Below are 27,811 nucleotides of genomic sequence, written 5' to 3' on the forward strand. Positions count from 1 at the left end.
ACCAAATTCTGACTCTACCATCTGAATGTCTCAACAGAAATCGAGACTCATCAGACCAGGCAACAAACTGTCCAATTTTGGTGAGCTCTTCAAATATATTTATATAAATTTGTCACACTTTATATTAGCTGGCCTAAACTACAGTTGGGTTTTGTGGTAAAGGTTAGGTCATTGTTAAGAGTAAAGTTAATAATTTAACTATACATGTAGTTTAAATGTTAAAGTAAATTGTATCAAATGGTGAAGTACATAGCCTAGGCTAGTAGTTGAGGCCACCTAATCTAAAGTGTGACCCAAATATTATTATATATTATTATAAATGAATGTATTACGAACACATGCAGGAACAATAAACAACAGTATATTTATAAATGAACATTAAGATTATTAAATACTGCTAAAATTAAAAAAAATATACAAAAACTAATTTGAACAAATTAAAAAATCTTTACCATGAACTACATTTTGTTAAAAAGTCCGTTGAATAATCAGTCAATGAAATTCAATGATCAGTCATCACAGACAGCGCAAGAGTTTCACAGAAAGACTCGTTTTCTTGGCTTTATTGTGGTCTGTAACCCCAACCCTACACCGCACGTCTACACTGGATGGACAAGCGCCCGTCGAAAAGCATTCGTTCTATTTTTGACGTACTGACATGGACAAATCATCGGTTTACGATATTTGTGTAGACAGAATCACTGTTCATAATTAATTTGGTTGTTTTTAGTTTCATTGACTGTTGTTAACAAAAAGCTGAAATAAAATAAATTTAATTAAAAATTAAATGAAAAGTCTCCGAAACTAAATAACAAAAAGTATTAAAATTACTAAAACTGAAATGTATTACACCATAAATTATAAATAAAATTTCATTATTCAAATGATAATACTGAAATATAAAACACACAATAATTCACGCACACAAATTAAAAACAAAGCTAAAATTAAAATGAAAGCTGAAAATATGACATTTTAAATATTAATACATGCTATATTAGTACAATAAATAAAAATAAAAAAATGTTGCACTGTGTCCTTTCAGATGTAATAATGTAGCAGTCCTGCCCCTCGACAGCTGTGTGAACAAACACAGGCCATCTGCAGTTTAAAAGAGTAAGACAAAATCTCCAGCCGGTGACATGCCTTTTCTCCAACACATCGCTCAGCCAAGCCCAAACTAGAGTTATGAGGAATATCAAAATGGCACCAAGAAAACATTGTGCCATAACCTCAACCAAGACACTACCCAGAAAAATAATAAATAAAACAGATTATTGGAATTTGTTTAATAAGAAAACAATAATACCATCTTTCCACTCCAAAATCTCATTTTATTCCACCTTGCCAATTCTTTTTAAATTTTTGTAAATTTACAAGCGATTTCCAACTGAAACTGGTTTCTACACCATTCCCCCCCAGTGTAGCCAGTACAGACTGACTTCTTAACAACGTTAGCGGCTCACAGCCAGGATGGCGGCAGCTGGTCACTAATAACAGGAGTCAGTTTGTGACATTGCTGATTTAATCCTCACTGTAAGACCATGCACAAAAGACCATCATTGTCCATCCTGACCTACTTCAGCAAAGCTGTCAAACTTTACACGCAGGTGACAGGAGAAATGCAAACTGGCTCCACTGTTTCATCTGTGTGTTAACCTACATTTCACTAACACAAGATAATTAAACGGTCATGACGGATCTGAAAATCAAGACAGGGCTGAAAATCCACTGGGCATTTATACACACATCCATGTGAAAGAATAGGAAGTCAGATCAGTCACTAACACTCTGCATCAGTGAAGCAGAATCACATCACCACGCCTAGAGATAAATGATTCAGGAGGACCCAGGAAGAATATACAGCACACACCACCACACAGGGTTAGAAAGGATTCCCTTGAGCAGCACGCCTTGAATATAAAGGACTGCAGGTGACCTGGGCCTGAGATTCAGCCCCACTCCAGGCTTCAACCCGAGTGGAAGGGACTAACACAGTTTGTGCAAGGACATGTTGGTTTCCTCGTTTTCGCCGATTCATGATAAAAAGGTTTTAGGCCAACATATCTGCACACATAAAATCTCTAAAGTGCTCGATTTACGGTCTTCTATTCACTACTGATCAAAAAAGTAGGAATAATTACTCTCTTTTAGGGATGTCCCGATACCACTTTTTCACTTCCGATACCGATACCGATGCCGCACCTTTGGCTTTTGCCGATACCGATATTAGTCCGATATTTTTTTTTCGTGGTCCGACGTGCCGTATACGGCCCACAGGGTGGTTTATAGGTTTAACTTTGTGAAAGACAAAACAAAACAAACACAAAAGTAAACATAATACATATCTTTGGAAAGCTGAGAAACTCGTGATTCGAACGACGTAAACCATTTTAAGATACAATCAACACAGCGGGCACAATCTGTCTCTTTGTCAGACCACCAACAGCCAAAACAAACCAACACAAACTGGAAGAAACTCACCAATTAGCCATCTGTTAGTCCACATTCCAACAAAAATGGTTTGGTTTCACTGTAAAGCGTCCATACAATCCAATTTGAAGAAGTTTTTAGTCCAAAACAATTGTATATATGAATAAACATCCATGGAATGTAAATAGTAGCATTTCGCGTTAGCCGACAGCGCTATCACAACTTCGACGCACTAATGCTACGTTCACACCGGACGCGAATAGGGCGTCAGGCGCGAATGATTTCAATGTTAAGTCAATGCAAGAAAAATTCCTGCGGCGCGAATGAGGCGCGGAGCGCGGCGCGGAAGACGCGAATACGCCTCATTCGCGCGTCAAGTTGGCGCGAATGGCGCGAATTGAGCGTTGTGCATTCACGCGTTTGACGCGAATTCGCGTCTGCCGCCCGAGTTGAAAAATCTGAACTTTGGCGTGAATTCGCGCCGCGTTAACCAATCAGGAGCCTAGCTGCTTGCTCACGTGGTGAAGTGTCTGGATGCTTCAATAAATTATTTTGTTAATATGACTAAATGCATGGTGGGATTATGCACAACAAAGCAAATGTTTCATCACTTAAAACATTATTTCTATATGGAGACATGTTCATTTTGAATTGAATGTTATTCATTCCATATCTAGAAATAGTATTATGTTGTAAAGACAATCAACATATGTGCATAAATTCTTGTCTGGACGTGAGAGAGAGAAAAAAATCACAGGACAGGTTAATAACTTTTGAAGGCTGGCTCTATTTATTATCAAAACAAAAATAAATGACAGCTAGATTAGATGGATGAGGGGCCGGGCGAGGGTGATCCTCGCTCAGATGCGGGACAACAGGTCATCAAACTGGGCGCGTGACAGGCGAAAGTACCGCTGACAGCGGCCGTCATCCAGCGCAGCTCCTGGAGCGAGCAAATGGTGAAACTCGCCAAACGGTTCGGCTCCGAAGGGTCCGGTGGACACAAATATACGGCGACGATGATCCCCACGCCGCTGTTCTGCTATCCAGAGTAGAGCGGTAACTCTCTTGATGAATGCTCGGTCGACATAAAAACAATGACCGCCAACGGATTTTGATTCTGACGCGCGTCACGCGCGTAAATTTCGCTTCAAACTTTACGCGCGCCAGTTTCGCTCTTGACACGCGAATTAACACTAGTGGTCAAGCGTCTAGACGCGTCAGGCGCGAATTTGACGCGCGATTCGCGTCCGGTGTGAACGTAGCACAACACTATGATCCGTCTAACTTCAGTTGAAACGTAAACATTGGAGAAAAAAGAATGTCAAAATGGCCGCTGACCCATGAACTATTGATTGACAGGTCATTTTAGCCAATCGGCGAGTGTTAGGGGTGTCTTCTAAACTCCAACAGCCAACGAGCGTGCCTGGTGAAGATCGGTACCTACCTCTCTTTGAATGACAGTTTATCTATCCAGTTGCAATAGAGAATGAAATGACGCTATTTTCTGATAGCCAATGAATTTCTGAAAAGACTGAAATGCAGCTTTTGTGGGTGGAATCATTACATTAGAATCCGTGCGCAAAGCGAGAGTGCGCGCGTGTGCGTAAACACAACAATCATCACGTGACAGGCTGCGCCGCTAAACTGGATATCGCTCATATTTTTTTCTCCCCTCCGATCTCCGATCTAGCGTTCTGGGCCGGTATCGGCGCGATACCGATGCCGTGGATCGGATCGGGACATCCCTACTCTCTTTATACTTTTAAACTCTTGTTCTCTCGCAAAAATGTAAACACTGAAACTCTGCATTGTCTTGCAAAAACCTTTGCGTCCGCTCTCGCAAAACCTCTCGCAAAACTCTTTGTCCGCTCTAGCAAAAACCTTAGCGTTGCCCCTTGAAACTTTGCGTTCGCTCACAATAACGTTTGCGTTCCCCCTTGAAACTTTACGTTCGCTCACAATAACGTTTGCTTTCCCCCTTGAAACTTTGCGTTCGCTCTCAAAACTTTGCGTTCCCCCTCGAAACAAAAAACATGCACACAAAAATGTTTGCGTTCCACCATGAAAAGTTGCGTTCGCTCAAAAAAAAACTAACATTTGGTGTTCTCACGCAAAAAACTTATAACCCTCAAACTTTGCGTTCGCTCACTAGAGTTTGCGCTCCCCGTGAAAACTGAAAAAACAAACAAAAACTGAAACTTTACATTCTCTCGCAAAAACCTTCGCGGCCGCTCTCGTAAAAACCTTTGTGTTCCCCCTCGAAACTTTGCATTCGCTCACAATAACGTTTGTGTTCCCCCACGAAACTCAAAATCCCTCTAAACGAAAAACGTCTGTGCACAAAAATGTTTGCGTTCCGCCATGAAAAGTTGCGTTTGCTCAAAAAAACTAATATTTTGTGTTCTCACGCAAAAATCATATAACCCTCATAAACTTTGCGTTCGCTCACTAGAGTTTGCGCTCCCCGTGAAAACTGAAAAAAACAAACAAAAACTGAAACTTTGCATTCTCACGCAAAAACCTTTGCATTGCCCCTCAAAACTTTGCGTTCGCTCACAATAATGTTTGCGTTCCCCCACGAAACTTTGCGTTCACTCTCAAAACTTTGCGTTTCCCCTCGAAACTCGAAATACCTAGAAACAAAAAACATGCACACAAAAATGTTTGCGTTCCACCATGAAAAGTTGCGTTCGCTCAAAAAAACTAACATTTGGTGTTCTCACACAAAAACCTTATAACCCTCAAACTTTGCGTTCGCTCACTAGAGTTTGTGCTCCCCGTGAAAACTGAAAAAACAAACAAAAGCTGAAACTTTGCATTCTCTCGCAAAAACCTTTGCGTTGCCCCTCAAAATTTTGTGTTTGCTCACAATAACGTTTGCGTTCCCCCACGAAACTTTGCGTACGCTCTCAAAACTTTGCGTTCGCTCTCAAAATGTTGTGTTCCCCCTCGAAACACGAAATCCCTCGAAACAAAAAACGTGCACACAAAAATGTTTGCGTTCCACCATGAAAAGTTGCGTTCGCTCAAAAAAACTAACATTTAGTGTTCTCACGCAAAAACCTTTGCGTCCGCTCTCGCAAAACCTCACAAGAACCTTTGCATTGCCCCTCGAAACCTTGCTTTCGCTTACAATAACGTTTGCGTTCGCTCTCAAAGCTTCGCTCTCAAAACGTTGCGTTCACTCTCAAAATTTTATGCTCCACCTCGAAACTCGAAATCCCTCTAAACAAAAAAAAACGTCTGTGCACAAAAATGTTTGCGTTCCGCCATGAAAAGTTGCGTTCGCTCACAAAAACTAACATTTTGTGTTCTCATGCAAAAATCATATAACCCTCATAAACTTTGCGTTCGCTCACTAGAGTTTGCGCTCCCCGTGAAAACTGAAAAAACAAACAAAAACTGAAACTTTGCATTCTCACGCAAAAACCTTTGCATTGCCCCTCAAAACTTTGCGTTCGCTCACAATAATGTTTGCGTTCCCCTACGAAACTTTGCGTTCACTCTCAAAACTTTGCGTTTCCCCTCGAAACTCGAAATACTTAGAAACAAAAAACATGCACACAAAAATGTTTGCGTTCCACCATGAAAAGTTGCGTTCGCTCAAAAAAACTAACATTTGGTGTTCTCACACAAAAACCTTATAACCCTCAAACTTTGCGTTCGCTCACTAGAGTTTGTGCTCCCCGTGAAAACTGAAAAAACAAACAAAAGCTGAAACTTTGCATTCTCTCGCAAAAACCTTTGCGTTGCCCCTCAAAATTTTGTGTTTGCTCACAATAACGTTTGCGTTCCCCCACGAAACTTTGCGTACGCTCTCAAAACTTTGCGTTCGCTCTCAAAATGTTGTGTTCCCCCTCGAAACACGAAATCCCTCGAAACAAAAAACGTGCACACAAAAATGTTTGCGTTCCACCTAGTGTTGGGCGATATGCTCCATTTTCATATCGTCCTATCGTCAGCCTGTGAGATCGGCGATACACGATAGTATCGTGAGGGGGCGGGGCTAACATTTGATTATTAACTTGATTATTTAGCCTACTCATTAATTTGCTTGTTTTATTAGCCTACTTCGTTTTATATACGAGAATCTTTTTTCTATTTTGCTAGCAAAGGTGGAGTGTTTATTAATAGGATCAGGTTATAAAAAGAGATCCTAATCCTTTTGTTTGTCAACGGGAAATTTACGGACACATTAGCCTATCCTCATGCCGTTACATGCAGCATTTTGACTAGGGTCTATTTCTGCACGAGATGAAAACACGTTTTAATAATTTCTTGGGTCAGAAAAAGTCGAAATTTGCGATATGTGCCCCCCTACCAGTGCGCTCTCTGCGCACTTCACATGCGCACTTCAGTAAGCACGAAGTACGCGGGTTAATGTGTTTTAAATGCCGGGAGGAACAAGAGCAAGGGCCAAACGTCCAGCTGAGTCGATCGGTTTATACTTATACTTATGACTTGACTCTGATAAAGGAAACGTTTACATGACTACATGCATTGTCAAGTTTATTCAACATAATCAGGTTAAGAACGTCGTCGCATGTAAACGCGCTCAATCTCTGAAAGTGAAAGTAAAAACGGACTGCTTTCGGAATCTGCATTAACGCCGCGTTCCCTCAGAGACGACGATGATAACGGTAACTATAATACTATTTTAGTGATTGTATTGTTTTTAGTGTTAGTGTCATTAAACGTTTTGTTAATGTGTTACGGAAACAAATACTGACGAACAACGATGCCGTTTTCATCTTGGATCTGTGGGAAATTGAATTTTGCGTCTGTTAAAACGAGCACACTTGATAATTTGTGAATGGATCACCTTGCAATTAAATTTTGATGTGGGATGTTTAGTCTGTTTTAAAAACATTCTCTAAGAGGAGTCCTCATTAGTGCGTGTGTTGTTGCAATTGTTATGAGGTGATGTCGTTGTAAATTTAGGCAAGGCAAATTGATTGTAGTTCCTAATATTCATTTAATAACAATACTAGCTTTATAATAATAATAATAGGCCTAATAATAATAATTTAATACATTATGGTGAAACGAGCCAATTATCATATTGATATCGTCAAAGGCATCTGCCATCGGCGATATGTCAGACTATCGTCGATACACGATACTATCGTCTATCGGCACAACCCTAGTTCCACCATGAAAAGTTGCGTTCGCTCAAAAAAACTAACATTTAGTGTTCTCACGCAAAAACCTTTGCGTCCGCTCTCGCAAAACCTCTCACAAGAACCTTTGCATTGCCCCTCGAAACCTTGCTTTCGCTTACAATAACGTTTGCGTTCGCTCTCAAAGCTTCGCTCTCAAAACGTTGCGTTCACTCTCAAAATTTTATGCTCCACCTCGAAACTCGAAATCCCTCTAAACAAAAAAAACGTCTGTGCACAAAAATGTTTGCGTTCCGCCATGAAAAGTTGTGTTCGCTCACAAAAACTAACATTTTGTGTTCTCACGCAAAAATCATATAACCCTCATAAACTTTGCGTTCGCTTACAAGAGTTTGCGCTCCCCGTGAAAACTGAAAAAACTGAAACAAAAACTGAAACTTTGCATTCTCTCGCAAAAACCTTCATGTTCCCTCATGAAACTCTGCTTGCAAATCTTTTGTATTGCCCCGAGAATTTTCTTCCGAATGGGCAGTGAAAAAAACAAAAAGACCACAAAATCATTGGAAATATTATTCCCATGTCATATTCTTTTCCATCCCACAAAATTCCACAGATCTCACCCCAAAATGAAAATGTCAAAACTAGACTGGGGTGAGTATTTCATATAGAGTTAGCTTCTCACCTTTGAGGTCCTCAGAGAAGCATGCGGAGTGTCTTGAAATAAACAGTTTGAGCTGTTCGTCGATGTTGCAGGCGGTCAGGTCGACGTCCCACGAGCGAATACCTGTGCGGAGACAAACCCAGACCAGTCAGACTTCAGTCAACACAAGCGAAAGCTCAATTATTCACCGTCCACATCAGCCTGTGGTCCATGGGACAAGAGACAGTGACAGACTTATTTATAAACCTCCTGGTGAGATTCTCTGTGTCTGCTTTGAAAAAAAAAACGAGGACGTCAACCACAGCCTTCACAGGTTTGGTGAAAACATGAGACTTAGCAGCTTTCTTCTTCGAATATATAACTAAAGTTATAAAATGAGGTTAAAGTCAAACTTTATTTGAGATATTTGAGAAATAACCCAAAGACAGAGCCACAGAAGATAACACAGAATTCAAAAGAAACTGGAAAAAGCCAAAATAAGATGACCTCTTTCCACGTTTCCAGCATGGACTCGTTTAAGAAGAACAACGGCAATAACTTCAGGTTTCTCATGTACTGCCAAATACCAGCTCGGGTTTAGTAAAGAGACATATTTGTTGAGTTTCAGCAGTGGTGGCCCATGATTAGGGGTGGGCGATATACAGATGGACACTATGAAGCGAGTGCTTTTTGCCACTTAATTGGTCTTGAATGGTACACATATCTGTGGGTCAAAGTGACCATGTCTTTTGCAAGTTAACGTTCATTTATGTCTTAAGTGTACGTACACAGTTGAGAAAGTAAATGTATAAGTATATTGGATCTGTGCAACCGGTCTTCTTGTTATTAATGCTAATCAAACAACAAAAAGAGAAAATCTCTCACTGCTCTTGAATCACTTTTGTAAGTTTAAGTCTATATTGGATCTGACAGGAATGGTCCAACACACGGACTCTGGGTTGAACATGTATGGGCGAATCATTCCGGTTGCCATTTTACAATTGATTGGACATTTTCAAAACAATTTCCCCCAAGTGCACCGACGGGTGAGTCGAAACTCATTATAATATGCAAAACTGTTATCCACTCACAGCAGTGGGCGTTTACTTCCAAGTCTTCAGTGCGAGACGCCCATAAAAACCGAGCGTTTTTCAGCTAGGCTCAAAACTAGGGTCCAAAATAGCCTATTACTTGTTCATTTTGATGTTTTTGAATACAAAAACCAAGCGAACGTCATAAGTCGACCTCAGACAACAATATAATAAAATTTAAAAAGCCACTTCATGACCCCTTTAAAACTGCAGTGAACCAAAGACAGTCTCAAACAGTCTCACTGTTTGAAATCGCTGGTGTTTGACGTCACAAACGACCTTGTAACCAATCAGATCAACGTGTGATCGTCAGCCAGTGGATCTCTGAGCTGAGTGAGTGGGGGCGGGGCTAATTTGCATATTCATAGAACCGTGCATACTAAATGAGGCAAGGGTGTCGAATTACATTCAAGCTATTTTAAGGCATGAAGATTTTATTTCAAGGAAAGAACGCTTAAATATACAATTTTGGTGATTAAAGATGATTCTTCAGGGATAAAATTATTGACTACAGGGGGAAAGTATCTTGTCCAACACTGGTTGCTTGTTATAGCCTAGGTGTTGATATGCAGTGTTTGTTGAACAAATGGCCTCAAGCACACTTATTTTTGAGGACTGGTGTCTTTCAGAAGAATAAAAGTGGCAGTTGATCGTGTTTTAATGATAGTGGTGCAGAAAAATTTGGCCTACAGACAGAAGAGCCAAACTGAGGGGGAAAAAAGCAGAGACTTAAACCAACTGAAGATTTTCAACCAGCCTGAACAGTTTCTCTGTGAAGGTGCTGACAACATCTAAACCAGAACACATCTCATTCCTGTCAGACTACTGTGGGGGAACCGTCTGACCAGGAAGAGAAGGAAACACTGGCAACAGTCAGAAAGAGGAAGTGTGTGTATCAGTCACACGGCCCTTGTGTATAGTCACAGATAACGAGACTGAAAATCAAAAGAAAGCAGATGATAAAAGAAAATAACTCCACTGCACACACACAATCATGTCTAGCCAGCGTTTTCTACCAGTCTGAGCATTAAACACAGTGTTAAAACCCCATTAAGAGCCGACAGCCGAGGGAGAGCAGCGCAGCAGACGCACCTCACACTTATTAAACATTAACTTTGAGCTGCGCCAACCAGCACAATGAGGAAGGAGAGTCTGCAAACACAAGACTCGCTATATATAACCCTGCTGTCCGTCGACAAAAGAATTGCTTCGCCTTTTCAGAGACTTTCAACCGCGAGAAAACAAGCCATCGACGCACATCTGCTGCGACGCGAATGCGCTGGTCATTGATTCAGATTTAAGGATTGCAGGCCGGCAGAGATCTCGAGCAGACAGGGAAGCGATGCTGAAGTAAATGAGCTGCATTATTTATGTTCTGCAGAGCTGCATGGGTCTTTTCGTGTGCTTTGGGATCCAGACAGAGGCTCAGAATCTTGCAAAAAAAGAAAAATGAAATGCTGGGAAGCCAATAGCATAATTCCTACCTCAGTTTCAGTGAGGCTAAGAAAAAAATATTTTGTTGCACAGAAAAGCAAGGCCCTGAATGGACATGAACTGAAGGCTTGAAATGACACAACATGTTGTTATTTAGTCTGTCTTTGTCATTCACTCTCAGAAAAAAAAAATCACCTTTTATCGGCAGCTAAAACAACTTTTTTTCTAAAACACTGGCAATACACTTAAAAGTTAATAGTTCACCCAAAAGTGAAAATTAGCCCACGATTTCCTCTCCCTCGAGTCATCCTTGGTGTATATGACACTCTTTTTTCAGACGAATACAATCAGAGTTATATTAAATAAATATCCGGATTCCGGGCTCTTCCAAGCTTTATAAGAGCAGTGGAGGATGAGACTTTAAAACCAAAAAAGTGCATTTATCCATGCATGATAAAAGTGCATCTATCCATGATAAAAGTGCATCTATCCATGATAAAAATGCATCTATCCATGATAAAAGTGCATCTATCCATGATAAAAATGCATCTATCTATCCATTATAAAAGTGCATCCATCCATGATAAGTCTGTCCATCCATTATAAAAGTGCATCTATCCATTATAAAAGTGCATCTATCCATTATAAAAGTGCATAAGTGCATCTATCCATGAAAAAAGTGCATCTATCCATGATAAAAGTGCATCTATCCATGATAAAAATGCATCTATCCATGATAAAAGTGCATCTATCCATGATAAAAATGCATCTATCTATCCATTATAAAAGTGCATCCATCCATGATAAAAGTCTGTCCATCCATGATAAAAGTGCATCTATCCATGATAAAAGTGCATCTATCCATGATAGAAATACATCTATCCATTATAAAAGTGTATCTATCCATGATAAAAGTGCATCTATCCATGATAAAAGTGCATCCATGATAAAAGTGCATCTATCCATGAAAAAATGCATCTATCCATGATAAAAGTGCGTCTATCCATGATAAAAGTACATCTATCCATGATAAAAGTGCGTCTATCCATGATAAAACTAAATCTATCCATGATAAAAATGCATCTATCCATTATAAAAGTGCATCTATCAGTGATAAAAGTGCATCTATCCATGATAAAAGTGCATCTATCCATTATAAAAGTGCATCTATCCATGATAAAAATGCATCTATCCATTGTGCATCCATCCATGTTAAAAGTGCATCGATCCATGATAAAAGTGCATCTATCCATGAAAAAATGCATCTATCCATGATAAAAGTGCATCTATCCATGATAAAAGTGCGTCTATCCATGATAAAAGTACGTCTATCCATGATAAAAATGCATCTATCCATGATAAAAGTGCATCTATCAGTGATAAAAGTGCACTATCCATGATAAAAGTGCATCCATTATAAAAGTGCATCCATCCATGATAAAAGTGCATCTAACCATGATAAAAGTGCGTCTATCCATGATAAAAGTGCGTCTATCCATGATAAAAGTGCATCTATCTATGACAAAAGTCCATCTATCCATCATAAAAGTGCATCTATCCATGATAAAAGTGCATCTATCCATGATAAATGTGCATATCCATGATAAAAGTGCATCGATCCATGATAAAAGTCCATCCATCCATGATAAAAGTGTGTCTATCCACGATAAAAGTGTGTCTATCCATGACAAAAGTGCATCTATCCATGATTAAAGTGTGTCTATCCATGATAAAAGTGCATCTATCCATGATAAAAGTGCATCTATCCATCATAAAAGTGCATCCGTCAACAAAGGAAAATGAAGGGCCAGGATATGTTTGTATGTAACTCCGATCTTCTGAAAGAAGAAAGTCATATACACTTAGGATGGCTTCAGAGACTGAAAATCAAGGGTTAATTTTCATTTTGGGGGGGGAAGTAACCCAAAAGGGACATCTTTGTACCTCATTTACCCCCCGAACAGTACTATTATGCACCTTTTAGGGATGCTTTCAAATATTCAATATTCAAGACTTATTCGAAATAACATTTTTAGAACTTAATGGGAATGTTCGCAACACGTTCTAGAACACATCTTGTTCGCTGGGTTCACAGGACTCCTGGCATTGCTGAAAGCTGAGAGCCCTGTTCAACAGTAAATATGTGTATATGAGCCCTCAGTGGGCATTCATCTCTTTTAGTTCCCACTCAGCAGACAAAATGAAAGGAGGTCAAGGTCATTTATGAACAAAAGGGAGTCTCTAGAGTTAGTATATGGTTACATCCATGCCATGTCACAGCTTTCAAGAGAAATTCAAATAAAATTCTCCAAACCTCCCCATTCATATCACCCAGGCTTTTATATTAGCAAGTCCTCAATACTGAGTTACATTTTAAAGTTTTAATAGGATTAAACTGGCAACAGAATATGGATGAAACTACAAAATAGTTCTTCCTTGTTATATTCCAACATATTTGTACTAATAATAATTTTCCAGCAACAAGAGTTACAAAAAGACACTGACGTCATTTTCTGAAGACGCTGCAGTGATAAATTAGTTATATTGTTTTCAGCGATTTTTCACTTCATGACGTAGAGAGTGATGGGCGAGGGACGCGCGCGCTGGCTCTCATTCAGTCACCATCCCCACAGTAAGACAAAATGTTTACCTCTTTCAATCTCGGACACTAGTAAATCCACAAATCCAGCCGGACCGGGCTGTCCGACAATGACGAGCAAAGAGTATTTATCGCTGCAGAAACCGGGACGAGCGCTTCGGTTGGAGTTTTCCATGCTTGCCAACTCGCCGATGTGGTCCGCCGCCATGTTGCAAAGTTTATCAAATTCGGCATGTCCGATTCGCAAACGAACTGTTCATTTGAATCGGCTCTTTTTAACGATTCGTCCGAATCGATTCTCATTACGGGGAACTTGCTGTGACAGGAAAACAGGAGCAGCAAACAACAACATTGAATTTGACACAAAGATGATTTCTTTTTTCAAATATGTAGAAAGTTTGAATAATTGATAAGCCAAATCAGATCAGTTAGAGCAAATGAATCTGTTACACATTTACATACAACCAATAACACACACTATATATATATATAACTTAATCGAAAATATGCTGATAACAGCCAAATATCAATATAGGTGCAAAACAAACTAGGCGAAATGCTGCGTGTTGACTTGACTTCATGGTTGACTTCTGGTAACAATTTAGACCCGAAAGAACCGGTTCATTGAAATGATTCGTTTGAACGAACCGATCCCTTCTAATGAATTGGACTACCCAACGGTACCACAGCGATGCGCTCTGGGAAACACCCACAATTTACATGTGAGGGGCGGGGAATAGTTCCTGACGTCATTTGTGTCCTATCAGCTGATAAAGAAATTGCAAATTGTCATTTTGGAACCATATTAACTGAAAACTTGTGCATTTGATGTGCTTTTTTGCTTTTCAAAATGTCAACTTAAATTAAAAAAAAGTTACTGTATTTATTAGGCAAATTCCATATGCATTTGAAGAAGTGGGGTCTTTTTAAAGAAGTGGGGTCTTTTTAACCTTTTTAATCTTTTTAATTTTCTTATTTTAGAAATTATTTTAATATATATATATATATATATATATATATATATATATATATATATATATATATATATATATATATATATATATATTTAACAAACTAAAAACCTAAAAGCGCCAAAAATATGTCACTGGTGTGGCTTTTTTTAAGTCCATAAAATCAAAATGGACAGTTCTTGGTTTTTTTTTAAGGAATATTGCTGTATTTATTATAACTGATTTATCAGTGCACATCATATTTTAAATTCATGTTCCTGGTAATCTCGAATAAGAATATCTTCCCCTTCCTCTTGCAGCATCTCTTCTCTTGATGAGAAAACTATTTATCAAAACTTATTTGAATAAACTAATCCATCAAGTTATAGTCAATGTCTTATTTACTATTTGCCTTCTAGTCTTTTTTTTTTTTTTTTGTGGGAGGAGTTTGCATCTGATAAAACACAAATTACTCATTCTATATTCAAGTCCTCTTTGACCCCAAAACATTTCCCCAGTTCTACTAACCAATTTACAATATATTTAAACTGTTTTGATTCAGCCTTTCTCAAAGTGGGTGCCGCGGCACACTGGGGTGCCCCCTAGCTGTGTCAGGGGTGCCGCCAAAAAAATTACGTAGGCTAAAAAAAATGTGAAAAAAAAAAAACAGAAAAAAAAAACAGCTGACATTTCATATATAAATATATTTGAATTTACATATTTACATTCTTCTTTTTAAACATATGAACATATTAATAAAATTGTAAATTCATTTTAGATAAATATATAAAATGAATCATAAAAAAATCCGTCTCACAAGACCGAAGCAAGATGCACACAACTTGACGCAAGTGACGCAATCCATAGCAACGCGTTATAGCAACACCTCAGACTGACAGAAACGTAAAAATAAACGTGAATTTAGGCCACTTTAGTTACAGCATTATGGATCGTTTTTTGAAAAGAAAATCCCCATAAGAGCCGGGGATTTTTATTTTATTTTATCTGCATCCTGCACTTCATTTGAGTTCTCCTGGTCTGGATTTGTTATTGGGTTCTTGTATTGGGCGGTCCACCTCTTAAGGTTTTATGGCATTTGTGTCTCTGATTAATTATTTTGTGAATTACTTTGCAAACCTGTGTTTTTAAAGGTGCTATAAAGTTTTTATTATTATTGTTATTTACAGTTCATATTATGCTCTGTTCATTACTGTTCTGTCTAACTAAACAAGACATTTGCATTTAAATTTGGGTTATGCAGTGTTTTTAAATTATATTTTACACTGGGGTGCCTTGAGATTTTATGCACTTTTGAAAGGTGCCCTAACTGAAAAAAGTTTGAGAAAGGCTGTGCTATAACACCAACTCCTGATTCCTTTGTTTCATATTCCTTTTGCGCCACCTTGTGGCCGGCCATGACATTGCAAGCTCTTGTACAAGTCAACTAGACTGTGCAACAGTAGTACGACATTCAATGTTTTACAGGCTCTCAGAGTAATCAGACTTTGAATAAAAATAGAGATTTATACAAAAATGCATGCATTTATTTTATGCGTCAGTTTGATAAAACATGTTACAACTGTGACTGGAAACATCAAATAGCATTGGCACAATACGCGGCTGGGTATGACAGGACGAGATGTTTCACAAGCACTTGAGGATGGAGAAACTGCAGCTGGTTCCTCCTGGACAACTGCACAGCTTCCCGAAGCGAGAGCCCTTCCGCACCGCACACTGCTCGCCTGCATCACACTGACACAACACGCGTTACACTCCTTCTTTACGACACATTGCAGTGCTGAATACAACTCGAACAATCTTTTTATTAAACAATTATTTTTTTTTTTAAATGTAATCACAGTATCTTCCTCTGTTTGTCCTTTCTCCAAACAAATCTTATTATTTATTGCTTCTCATTCTGTTAAAGGGAAAGTTCACCTTTTTTTTAATTCAAAATATGATATTTGATCATCAGTTGAAGGTGCGGCTATCGACGGATAAATAAATACTGAAGTCAATGTAGTCCATCAACTGTCTGGTTCCTGACATTCTTCAAAATATCTTCTTTTGTGTTAAACAGAAAGAAACTCATTAAGGTTTGGAACGACTTCGTGGTGAGATCATGTTTGGGTGAACTATCCCTTTAAGGGTCAGTCACACTACACCTTTCGTTCCTTTGACTTCCTCGCGGATGCTGGAGAAGCAAACGTTTTGCACTCCGGCGCGTTCCTAAGTTTAAAGGTGTGTATGACGTTCATGACATGAATTAAAAGAGCACAATTTTTCAGTTACGTGAAGTAGATTGTATATTTTTCTGAATTTAATTTGTTGATGTTGATTTTATGTTTAAACAGACATGTGATGTCATATCACAACCGTTGCAGTGTTTGTGAAGGAGATGACCTTAAAGGGTTAGTTCACCCAAAAATGAAAATTAAGTCATTAATTACTCACCCCCATGCTGAGCTTGCGGCTTTAGTCAATCCCTTCAAGTTTCTTAATGTTTAAACAACAGGATTGGAAATGGATTTGATGAATTATTAATGTTTGAGGTGACCTATTAGTTGGTTTGTTTCCCTTTAAAAGAAGATTTTTTGAAATTAATGAAGTCGGTATGATAACATTAGGTATATAAGATGTTAAAAAACCCCAAAAGTAACTCCTGTAAACGGCAAATTCCTGACTGAACAAAAACTTTAGCTCTTTATTCCGACCCTGTTTATTTCCATGTCATTGTGTAAATAATCAAGTTATAATTAATCAAGTTTTAAAGTGCCTAACCCAATTACACATTGTTATTGCTCATGTAATTATATGTATATGACGATGGACGGACTTACCGACGGAACCCACCCGAACTTCTTCTCCGCCGTGGGAATCTGTTTGTTCCTCAGTTTCTCAAGAACTTCCTGAAGAGCCTCAATCTGTAAAATGTTTGTTTTTCACCCATTATAGTTGAATGTGAATGCTATAATGATTGATTATTCCCTGACTGGGAAAAGATGTCTCACCAGTTCTTTCTCCTCTTGGGCCTTCATGTTATCTCCCGGCGAGCGGATCTCTAGAAAGTCATCGCAGCGCACTAGCAACATCAAGACGGAGCAGGTCACGGTTAGCAGGAAGACCCGTTCTCGGACCATTGTGTCGAGGAGCAGGACTGATTTGAGAGCGATTGTCTGTTGTGAGCGAGTCTTCTCATGTGACAGGAGGACCATCTGAAGCGTTTATAAGCTCTCTGCGCAGGGTTTCTGAACGCATCGACACGAGACGCAGTGTTTGACAGGGGTCGTGACCTCACGGCGCCCCGAAAGGCCGAAGAACGTCAGCGAGATGATTCATACCTCCGACCCATGAACCGCAAACATCAAACCACTCATGTACACCTAACCTCATCTTTGACTACAATTACCAGCCGTTTTTATTTCCGGAGACCATCATTTCATCACCGGAACGTCCACGACAAGACATAGCCATTTTAGGGAATTGCAAACATCTCAGCGTTGATGAAGAGCTGAACAATTAGATCAGCGCATGCAAAGCCGTAACTTTCGTTTCCGCCACAGGAGGGTTTAGAGCAACACAGAAAAAGCATCTGCACTTTTAAACGACAAATGCTTCGTCAAAGTCCAAAACGGTTTGAAATTGTTTCTTGTATCGATTGAATTGTAATTAAAACAATGTTGGTGTTGCTATTATCCATAGTATGAAATAAGGATCATATAAGCTGACTGACGAATGCTCTCGGGTCTTCTGTCACACACACACAACAGATATGAGTTCAGGAACATTTTATTGCGTTGTAAAAAAAAATCCAAAAAAGCATATTTGTATATTCCTCTTTATTGTGAAATAGAAGACAACTGTGAATTATTGTAATCCACAAATGAATGAATGACAAAACTCCATAAACACATTATAAGAATGTTAGTTGCATTTTCTCTCATCCTTCCCTTCTTTAGATAATCATTTAACCACAGAGCACATAAAGACAAACAAACTCGGGCTGCTCATCAGATCAAGTCCTGATCGCTGAGAGCGGTGTCTGCTGTGGCCGACTCTGTAGCGTTCGGGGCAGCGATGCTTACAGTGACGGGCTTGAACTCTTTCCATGGTTTGGTAGGACAGTTCAGCTTTGGGCGTTTGGTTGCACTGACGCGCTCCTTGGATTCCTCTGAGGACTCTTTGGGATTGGCTGATGGTTTCGGCAGCATGGGCATGGCCCTAATGGGAGACCAGCCCGGTGGCCGTTTGAATCTTGTGAACCCCTGTAAGCAAGATGTTGGGGCTCCTTGAAAATCGTTCGCAACACTTCATGCGGTGAAAATGATCTATATAATTGAATATAAATAATGTTTGTGTAAATATATTGATGGGTGGCTCACCCCCATGACACCTGTCTGACATTCCACATGCACTTCTGGGACCTCGTGTCTCCAAGGAGCCACATCCACCGTGGAGTTACACAGCAGGACCTCCTGAACAACAACTGGACGTGTGAGGCTACAAGTGCACAGTACACTCTCTTTGAATTTGTTTTTATACATAACTATGGAAGCTTGTTTCCTCAACAAAATAAATTAAGTAATGTACAAAAGGTAAATGTGAGTTTTTATTTAACAATTCGGAAAAAAAGTTAGATTGGCCAATTGTGACTTCTTTTCTTTGTGAGTTTTGAGTTGACATCTCACAGATCTGATAATTTTTTCAGAATTTAGAGATATAATCCATAGCAAGAAAAAAGTCTTTTGAGATATAAACTCGCCATTATGAGAAAAATCTCAATTGTGAGAAATAAACTCGTAATTGCGAGAAAAACGTCAGGATTGCAAGATATAAACTTGCAATTGCGAGAAAACTGACAGAATTGCATGATATAATGTAAGCTCACAAATGCGAGAAAAAGTCAGAATTGCGAGATATAAACCAGCAATTACAAGAAAAGCGTCAGAATTGCGAGAGAGTAACTCACAATTGCGAGAAAAGTGTCAGAATTGCGCGATAGAAAGTAGCAATTGTGAGAAAAAGTCAGAATTTGGAGATATAAACTAGCAATTGCGAGAAAAGCATCTGAATTGCGAGAGAGTAACTCACAATTGCGAGAAAAAGTCAGAATTGCGAGATAGAAACTCACAATTGCGAGAAAAAGTCAGAATTGCGAGATATAAACTAGCAATTGCGAGAAAAGTGTCACAATTGCGAGAGAGAAACTAACAATTACAAGAAAAGCATCAGAATTGCGAGATAGAAACTCACAATTGCGAGAAAAAGTCAGAATTGCGAGATATAAACTAGCAATTGCGAGAAAAGTGTCACAATTGCGAGAGAGAAACTAACAATTACAAGAAAAGCATCAGAATTGCGAGAGAGTAACTCACAATTGCGAGAAAAGTGTCAGAATTACGAGAGAGTAACTCACAATTGAGAGAAAAAGTCAGAATTGCGAGATATAAACTAGCAATTGCAAGAAAAGCATCAGAATTGCGAGAGAGTAACTCACAATTGCGAGAAAAGTGTCAGAAATGTGAGATAGAAACTCACAATTGCGAGAAAAAGTCCGAATTTGGAGATAGAAACCAGCAATTGCAAGAAAAGCGTCAGAATTGCGAGATAGAAACTCACAATTGCGAGAAAAGCATCAGAATTCTTTTCACTTTTTATTCAGTGGCGGAAACAAGCTTCCATAAACAACTATATTTGAATTATCAAGTATATTTTCACAAATTCTTACAAAGAACTTTCCTTGAATGGTTCGTAATAATTTACATTTTTGTATATAAAGATTTTTAACATTCTGTCAGACAAAGAACATCTTTGAGTGTTACTAAAATGTATTGTGCCATCTCAGACTAAATTAATAGATAATTTTGTTTAATATTAAAAGTTTGGGGTAAGTTTTTTTTGGTTTTAAAGAAATTACCACTTTCGTTCAGCAAGGATGCATTAAATACATTTGTATTGTTATAACGGATTTCTATTTCAAATAAATATAAGTGCCTTACCGTCTTCTCCTGCATCGAGTGACACTCCTCGGTAACCACTTTGAATTCTATCCTGGTGCAGTTGCTCTTCTCCATTTCAAACTGCAATTTATACCTGAATCCAGCAACCACCTACACATAGAGAAGACCCACAACACCACAACATTAACGCCGCAGCCCAGTTCAACAATAAAGAGGTCAAAGGATTAAATGAGGTGATTTTAAGCTCATGTTTTATGCATCCACCCAAAGACACACGTTGGTCCTTTGTGTTGCTACACACTCTTAGAGGAAACAGTTCTACGACTGACTTAAAAATGTCTATCCCATAAAGGGTTCTGTCTTGCACTTCATATATAGGGGTTAACATCATGCGACCATTTTATGGATTTAGTTTTAATTATTAATAACTAGACTGTAAAAAAAACTTGATTTCATTTTATTGATTAAACAACTTGTTACTATACTTTTTAATGCAAAAAAAAAGTTAAAGATGAATTTATTATGCAATCATAATGACATTTCTCCTTATTTAACATTTTTAAATTTAACATTATAATTGAGTCAAGGTTCTACACAGAAGCCCACCGGACCTTTTACACCAGTGCCACGCTCTACCAGCTGAGCTACAGGATCACGGGATGAAGCACTGTACCTGTTTTGTTGCTGATTTCAAGTCCTTAAAGATGAATAAATGCACACTATTGACCATGTTGTTGGCTTTGGTCAAAGAGTGAATGAGCGGTTCTCTCAGTTCTTCTTGATGTAAGTCCATCTTTTCAGGGCAGCCCAGACAGTGGGCAACTTTAGAGGAAATAGCTGGCTCGGCTGACAGAGAGATTTAGGAAAGAGAGAGAAAAAAGTGTGAGTTATTTAAAAAAAAAAAATACTGTTACTAATACTAATTCATGGAAAAACTACACTACCCAAAATCCTCAACACAGATCGACCAATCAGAGAAGCCATTGTTACCATTGAAATGGGAATCGCATTTTTAAACTGCTGATATAAGTATTTGTAAATGTTTTATGTAAGGAGACATTTTGGGACATTTATCTTTTCTGTCACAAGTCATATTAACCCTCTGGTGCTGTTCGGGCATTTTTGACTGAAACTTTAAAAAAAAAATTTTGTTGTTTATTTTATCGGAATGGTACGAAACTTGGTAAAGGTTTTGCCACTTACAGTTTGAACACACAAAAAATTCATAGACATGGTTCAAAAAGGTTAAATGGTCCTAAAAGAAATAGTCACACTTGTGTGCCCGGTCAAAATGAGTGCATGTGAAATAAATGGGAGAAAAAATTTCATCTAGTGGAAGCGTTTGGTACTGCACACTAACACAATCTCACTAAAAGCTCATTTTTGGAACGCAACTTTAGATTTATATGTTTGTTTTCTTACAGTTTTTGAGTAAAACATGTTTTGGAAAATATATATTTCATATAAAAATATAAACAATAAATACATTTTACAGTAATTAACAAGTTTTTTTTTTCAAGTTCACTTAAAAAAAAACTTCTTTCACTTCAGCAATAATCTGAAAGTGTCATCTGTAAAAAAAGACCAAGCTTCACTCTGTACTCAAAAAAACTTGAAATTCACTTTCAGGATTATGCTCAAAAAGTGATTAAATGGATTCTAACTACTGCATAAATATATTTTAGTACTATAAATCACTTAAAAATACAAAATATTAAATAAAAAAAAAACATTATTGTACTAAAATATAGTAAATAAAAAGTCACAAGAACAGCACCAGAGCTGTTTCGCATTTTTAAGGCATAAAAGTGCTAATGATATAAAAGAAATGAGACATGCGATGATATTATAGCAATCAGCTGGCAGCCATAATACACCATACCTGAACAGTCATGCACCAGTAGCTCTTGACCAGCTTCTGTAAACAGGACTTTTGCATGACAGATCCTGAGTGCCTGAGGAACCACAACATGTACATTATCCCAAGACAAGAAAGACAGTTATTTCATTGATAAGAAGCCATGCTAATGTAGGGGTGTAACGGTACGTCTTTGTCCCGAACCGTCAGGTGACAAATTCAGTCAGTCACACTCGTCCAGGAGGGGGGCGTGCAGTAATGCATAACCGCCATAACAGGAAAAAGAGCAGAAGAAAAGACGATTTACGCACCAACCCAAGGCAAGCGTTCAGGTGGCACGCAAGAGATCACTAATAGCCTATATGCTCAGTTTCCATTTTAGCGACGCACTACGCAAACTTCAGGGAAAGGAAACTGAGTTTGTTTTCTTTATTTTATGAAAGCACAATGTTTTGCTTTTATTGTGAGTGTACCTTTACAGTTTCTCACTCTTATCTGTATCTATTTCATGTTTTTGCTGTTAAAGTGAGACAAAAAACATTTGGCATTGTGGCGATTTGGTATTTCATGAAAAAGCATAGTATTGAACTTTGTGCATCCGCATGTTAATGAACCCTCACGCGCAAAGACGATGACAGCGGAGGCTACGCACAACCCGTTATTCAAACCAACTATTCCTTAACAGGGATCCACCGATATGAACAGATATGATCCGAAAACTCTTTCTGTTTGAAAGCCGATAACGATATATTGGCCGATAAATCTAAATCCAAATTTTTTTTATCATTTTGAGAGACTGATTACAAAAGTATCACCATTAAAAGCCGGATCCCAAACACGTTCGCGCTATAATTGTATGTGGCGATGCCAATATGGTGGCCGATATATTCATCTTGTAGCCGATGAGTATAAACAAAACTAATCCAACTTGCAAGGAAAAGTCTTTATGTAGAAATTATTGTTATTATTAAGTCAATTTAATAAATCATTTTGCGAGAGCTGCAGTGGAGAGCGACCTACCAACCCATATCTCACTACACTCTAAAAAGGCTGGGTTGTTTTAACCCAACTTTGGGTCAAATATGGACAAACCCAAACGTTGGGTTAAAAATTGTAATTGAAAAATTTAACCCAATAGCTGGTTTTGTCTGTATTTGACCCAAAGTTGGGTTAAAACAACCCAGCCTTTTTATGGTGTGTTCACACCGAATGCGAGTTTAATTATTAAAGTAGATTACATATAAAGTCAATGCAAGGATGCGAATAGAAGCATCATTAGCGCCAGGCGTTGCGAATGACGCGAATTGGGCGACGCGTTTGCCACGAATATCTTCCACGCAAGTTGAAAAATTTGAACTCGAGCGAATGTTCAAGCGTCCAACTAGACGCGATAGATGCGTATTTGACGCTCTATTCGCGTTCGGTGTGAACACACCATTACAGTGTAGCGCTAATCACCCTTGACTTCTGTGGAGTGGAGTGCGACCTACCAACCCATAACTCACTACACTCTAAAAATGCTGGGTTGCTTTAACCCAACTTTGGGTCAAATATGGACAAACCCAAACGTTGGGTTAAAAATTGTAATTAAAAAATTTAACCCAATGGCTGGTTTTGTCCATATTTGACCCAAAGTTGGGTTAAAACCTATCCCCCTTGACTTATGTGTACCGCTACACCCCTATATAATGTGAGTGTGACTAGGGTCATGGAAGGCTGTTGTCAGGCTAGATTATTGATCGTGATTGGTCAATAGTGGCATTGTGCAATCAAAATGTTGTATTAGTAAATTATAACCTGTATAACTGATATTCTCTAGATTTCTTTCATAGCTGTTTCTAAATGTTGAGGTTTATTTTGCGATAATGAATGTACAAGTTGACGTGGATAACTTCGTCAGATCTCACCGTGTCCACTCGCTGCAGGTAGTCGCACTGATGCCAAAGCTTGTCTCCTGCCGCGGGACAGTCGCTCTCTCTGCTCGTGAAGCGCACAAACAGAACGTACCCCGACTCATTCTGAGCCTGTGAAAATTACAGTGTTGGACTAAAGAAAGTTGCGTAGATCTGCAAAATATTGTTGAATGCAAAGAGACATACCTTTGTAGCCTCCAGGATTTCATAGAGAGCCAGTTGAGCGCCTTCGGTTAATATCTCGTTATGTTTGGAAAGAGTTAAATTGACAACATCTTCCACCTGTTTATCGTCACACGGGATGCTAATGTCAGTTTGTCCGTGTCCCGTTGAACAGTAAAGCCAAGCTAAAGCAAAAACCACCAAGATCTTGTCCCGCGTCATAGTGTCATGAACGTCGCTGCTCTTCTGGAAACCCAACGGTGTTGGACTGCAAGGGTTCAGAAATGTTCCCACTGGACTCTATCCGCCCCTGTAATGATTTACTCACTGCTTTATCGCTCAATTCTTTCTCTATCTCCACCTGTCCAAATATGGTGAGTTGGTATTCAGCAGCTTTAATGCAAATGTTTACTCATTTGAGACACCCTCGACAACAAGCAGAATTCTCTGAATCACTAGTCCAACTCCACACCAATGATAAGAGACCTTCACAGAGACCTTCACATGATGGTGCACAATTTGACTTCAGATCCCAGTTTTAACATTTTATTATGGTGGACAATCTGTTCCAAAACAATCAATCCATGAGCTCTGGACACAAACATTAGTCTAGCCAATAGAAAGTTGTTTGTTTGCAAGTCGTCCAGTTTGCTTACAAAGAGACTGTTGATTATATAGATTTTTGGATATATTTTACGTATTTATCTCAAGTATTCATTTTATTGTGAGTTACATAATAATAAATTTAAAAAAAGAATGACAGAAAAAAGTCCATAACAGAGACAGACATGCAGCATTTACCTGTGGTAGAAAGCAGAGTTGCGCTAAGCAAATTGACAAAAGTAGCCATGTGTATTTAAGGGAATACTTTGTCCCCTCTACCTTTGACCTGTGCTGTGTGTTTTCCTCTCATTAAATTAAAGAAATGATCTCACGTCAAATTCAGTCTCTAAAGAGCAGTTACTTAAGGGAATTTACTAATAACTAGATAATTTATTGAAATATATTTTTTTTAATCAGGTAAAAATGCTACAGTAATGTTAATTGTCCATTTACTTTACATTACCATACATATTAAATATTCATTAATGAATGTTTTTGCTTTTCTATGTAAAAAAGCATGACCTTTATTTACAATGAAAAACAGTAACAGGATGTTCTCAGAATTTTATATGACGCATTACATTTATTTATATTTTAAAAGTTATATTTCTCTTACTTTTGTTTTTAGTAATGTAGTCATTAACACAGAAACGTAACCTATCCCATGTCCCATATATTGGACATAGGATCCAAGGGAAAGACACGGACTCACCACAGGGAGCTGATCGTGGAAGAAAACACATATGGGATCGCCGTAGGGATCATAACGTATTGGACCCAGCTTAGCACAGGTTTAACAATACAAGTGCAAGGCCTGGCATCGGACTTTCCGCAACATCTAACTGTCGAGGGGTGTGGAGGAACTCGACAGGATTCATGTGGGGAACTTGAATCTGAATGGCGCTGCAAGCTGGTACTAGAGCGGGTACTTCGGTGTTGGTGGCTACTTGAGATGAGCACACGGGAAAAACGGCTCTACACATATGCTTAAGAATCTGGGGAATGTGTTTGGTGTTGCCCAGCCTACAGCTCTACAGATGTCTGTCATGTGCCAGCGCCCAGAAAGAAGCCACTTTCTTAGTGGAGAGGGCTATTAACCAGAGCGGGTAAGGCACACTTCAGGACTCATAGGGCAAGGTGATGGCATCCACTATCCAGTGGGCCATCCTCTGCTTTGAGACAGCCTTTCCCTTCTGCTGGCCTCGGTAACTGACGAAGAGCTGCTCTGCGAATGGGACAGAGAAAAGCCAAGTGCTCCTCCGAAGGCAGCACTTGCAGGTTCCTCACCTGGTCCTGGAAAGGAGTGGCAGGAATCTTGGGCATGTATCTGGGCTGGGGTCTCAGAATAACGTGAGAGTTGGCGGGGCCAAATTCCAGACGCGATTCGTCGACCGAAAATGCATGCAGGTCCCCTACCCTCTTAATTGAGGTCAATGCAACCAGGAGCACTGTTTTGTCTTCCAAGACAGAATTTACTGCAAGGACTTGAACGGTGGTCTCTGCAGTGCCTTTAGCACCAGAGACAAGTCCCAAGAGGGTATCGAGCGAGGAGGATTTAGTGTTCTTGCCCCCTCAGGAACCTGACGATCAGGTCGTGCTTCTCCAATAACTTACCCTAGACTGAACTGTAATGTGGGGTCATAGTGGCAACATAGTACACTTTGAGGGTGGAGGGAGACAGTCTTCACCCCTACCTATCTTGCAGAATGGAAAGCACTGCTCTGATCGAGCAAGTTCGGGGTTTATCCTGGTGAGAAGAACACCATTCAACAAACAGGTTCCACTTCAACACATAAAGGCATAGAAGGGGCTCTAGTGGAAGTGATGGTGTCTACCGCTCCCTGGGGTAGGTCACCTAGAACCTCTGCATCCCGTCCAGGGACCACTTTCCAGAGGTCTGGATGTTGGTGCCATAGGGTGCTCCATCTCAGAGAAAGAAGGTCCTTTCCCAGAGGAATGGGCTATGGAGGGGCTGTCACGAGGAGCATGAGTTCTGGGAACCAGGTCCGGTTGGGCCAGTAAGGTGCAACTAGCAAGAGTAGACTCCTCGTCCTCCTTGACTTTGCACAGTGTTTGTGTGAGAAGGCTCACTGGGGAAAACAAATACTTGCATAGACCCCAGGGCCAGAGCATCCGACCCCTCAGTCAGGGAATGAAACAACTGGCAGTGCGACGTGTCCGGGGCGGCAAACAGATTTACCTGTGCGCTCCCATCAGCTGGACCACCTGGGGATGGAGTCCCCATTCTCCCGCTAGCACCTGCTGCTATGAGAGCTTGTCGGCAGCACGGTTGGGGATATAGAGAGCCTAAGTCCCGCCCCTCCGCTTCCGGCTCATGGGACCTTATTTCGGAAAAAATATGAATGGTAGTCAATGGCGAGGGACAACTTATCCTTTTATTCTGTCTGAAGTGTGTCCTGAATTACACATATGATGTTTGTCAATTTAAAAGATAATTCTGAAAGTCAAAAACGTCGCAGTTTGTCATACAACAGAAGAGTAACATTTAGTTTTATGTGAAAATCGCTCTATGAACTACATCTCTCGGGAAGCGAAACGAGATCCGCTGCTCGTGTGTGTGCAGTCTGGTACAAAACAGGTAGGACGGCGTAACGTTACGATTATAACGTAAGACTGTAGAAACAATGACAGACAGCCTCATAAGTTAGCTTCATTCATTGAGAGAAAATGTGCGCCTTTGGGGTTTGTAGTCTTTGTAATTACGTATTTTCACAGTCTTATACCTCAACGGTTTTACATCAAACTGCGACTTTCTTTACTTTAAAATGTATCTTTTAAATTGACAAACATCATATGTGTAATTCAGGGCACAATTCAAACGAGATCAAAATATTTGTTGTCTCTCGCCATTGACTACCATTCAATATTTTTCCAAAATAAGATCCCATGGTGGTCGACCGGAAGGGGAGGGACTTAGGCTCTCTATAAGTGGCATGTTGAGACCTCAGATGCATCTGACTCCATAGGAGAAGATGACCGGGAAAGTTGTGACATGCAGCGGGAGCGTAGACCACCATGATGGTT

At 39.4% G+C, this 27,811-nt stretch overlaps 3 protein-coding genes across 3 annotated transcripts in view; all 3 read right to left on the reverse strand.

Annotated features, from left to right (window-relative positions):
* The window catches only part of map1sa (microtubule-associated protein 1Sa), a 30,270-nt gene extending 16,717 nt beyond the window's left edge, over positions 1-13,553 (reverse strand). Inside the window, exons 1-2 of the mRNA XM_039657274.2 lie at positions 13,372-13,553; positions 8,239-8,340 (exon numbers count right to left, since the gene is read on the reverse strand). Of these exons, the coding sequence (XP_039513208.2) occupies positions 8,239-8,340; positions 13,372-13,528 (259 nt within the window). The 5' untranslated portion in view covers positions 13,529-13,553. The remainder of the gene's footprint in view (positions 1-8,238; positions 8,341-13,371) is intronic.
* A 2,172-nt stretch (positions 13,554-15,725) lies between these two features.
* LOC120468736 (cocaine- and amphetamine-regulated transcript protein) lies at positions 15,726-17,956 on the reverse strand. Its single transcript, XM_039657310.2, has 3 exons — positions 17,282-17,956; positions 17,111-17,194; positions 15,726-16,022 (listed from the first exon to the last, which is right to left on the reverse strand). Exons 1-3 carry the CDS (start codon positions 17,483-17,485, stop codon positions 15,915-15,917), a joined length of 396 nt encoding a protein of 131 aa, XP_039513244.1. The 5' UTR covers positions 17,486-17,956; the 3' UTR covers positions 15,726-15,914.
* A 134-nt stretch (positions 17,957-18,090) lies between these two features.
* On the reverse strand, positions 18,091-24,610 carry kng1 (kininogen 1). The gene is made up of 7 exons (XM_039657309.2): positions 24,188-24,610; positions 23,996-24,112; positions 22,113-22,185; positions 20,904-21,076; positions 20,270-20,380; positions 18,653-18,745; positions 18,091-18,535 (listed from the first exon to the last, which is right to left on the reverse strand). Exons 1-7 carry the CDS (start codon positions 24,383-24,385, stop codon positions 18,281-18,283), a joined length of 1,020 nt encoding a protein of 339 aa, XP_039513243.2. The 5' UTR covers positions 24,386-24,610; the 3' UTR covers positions 18,091-18,280.
* Positions 24,611-27,811: the final 3,201 nt, after the last annotated feature.

The sequence above is a fragment of the Pimephales promelas genome, chromosome 2 (assembly GCF_988280905.1).
Source record: "Pimephales promelas chromosome 2, fPimPro1.hap1.1, whole genome shotgun sequence".
Taxonomy (NCBI): domain Eukaryota; kingdom Metazoa; phylum Chordata; class Actinopteri; order Cypriniformes; family Leuciscidae; genus Pimephales; species Pimephales promelas.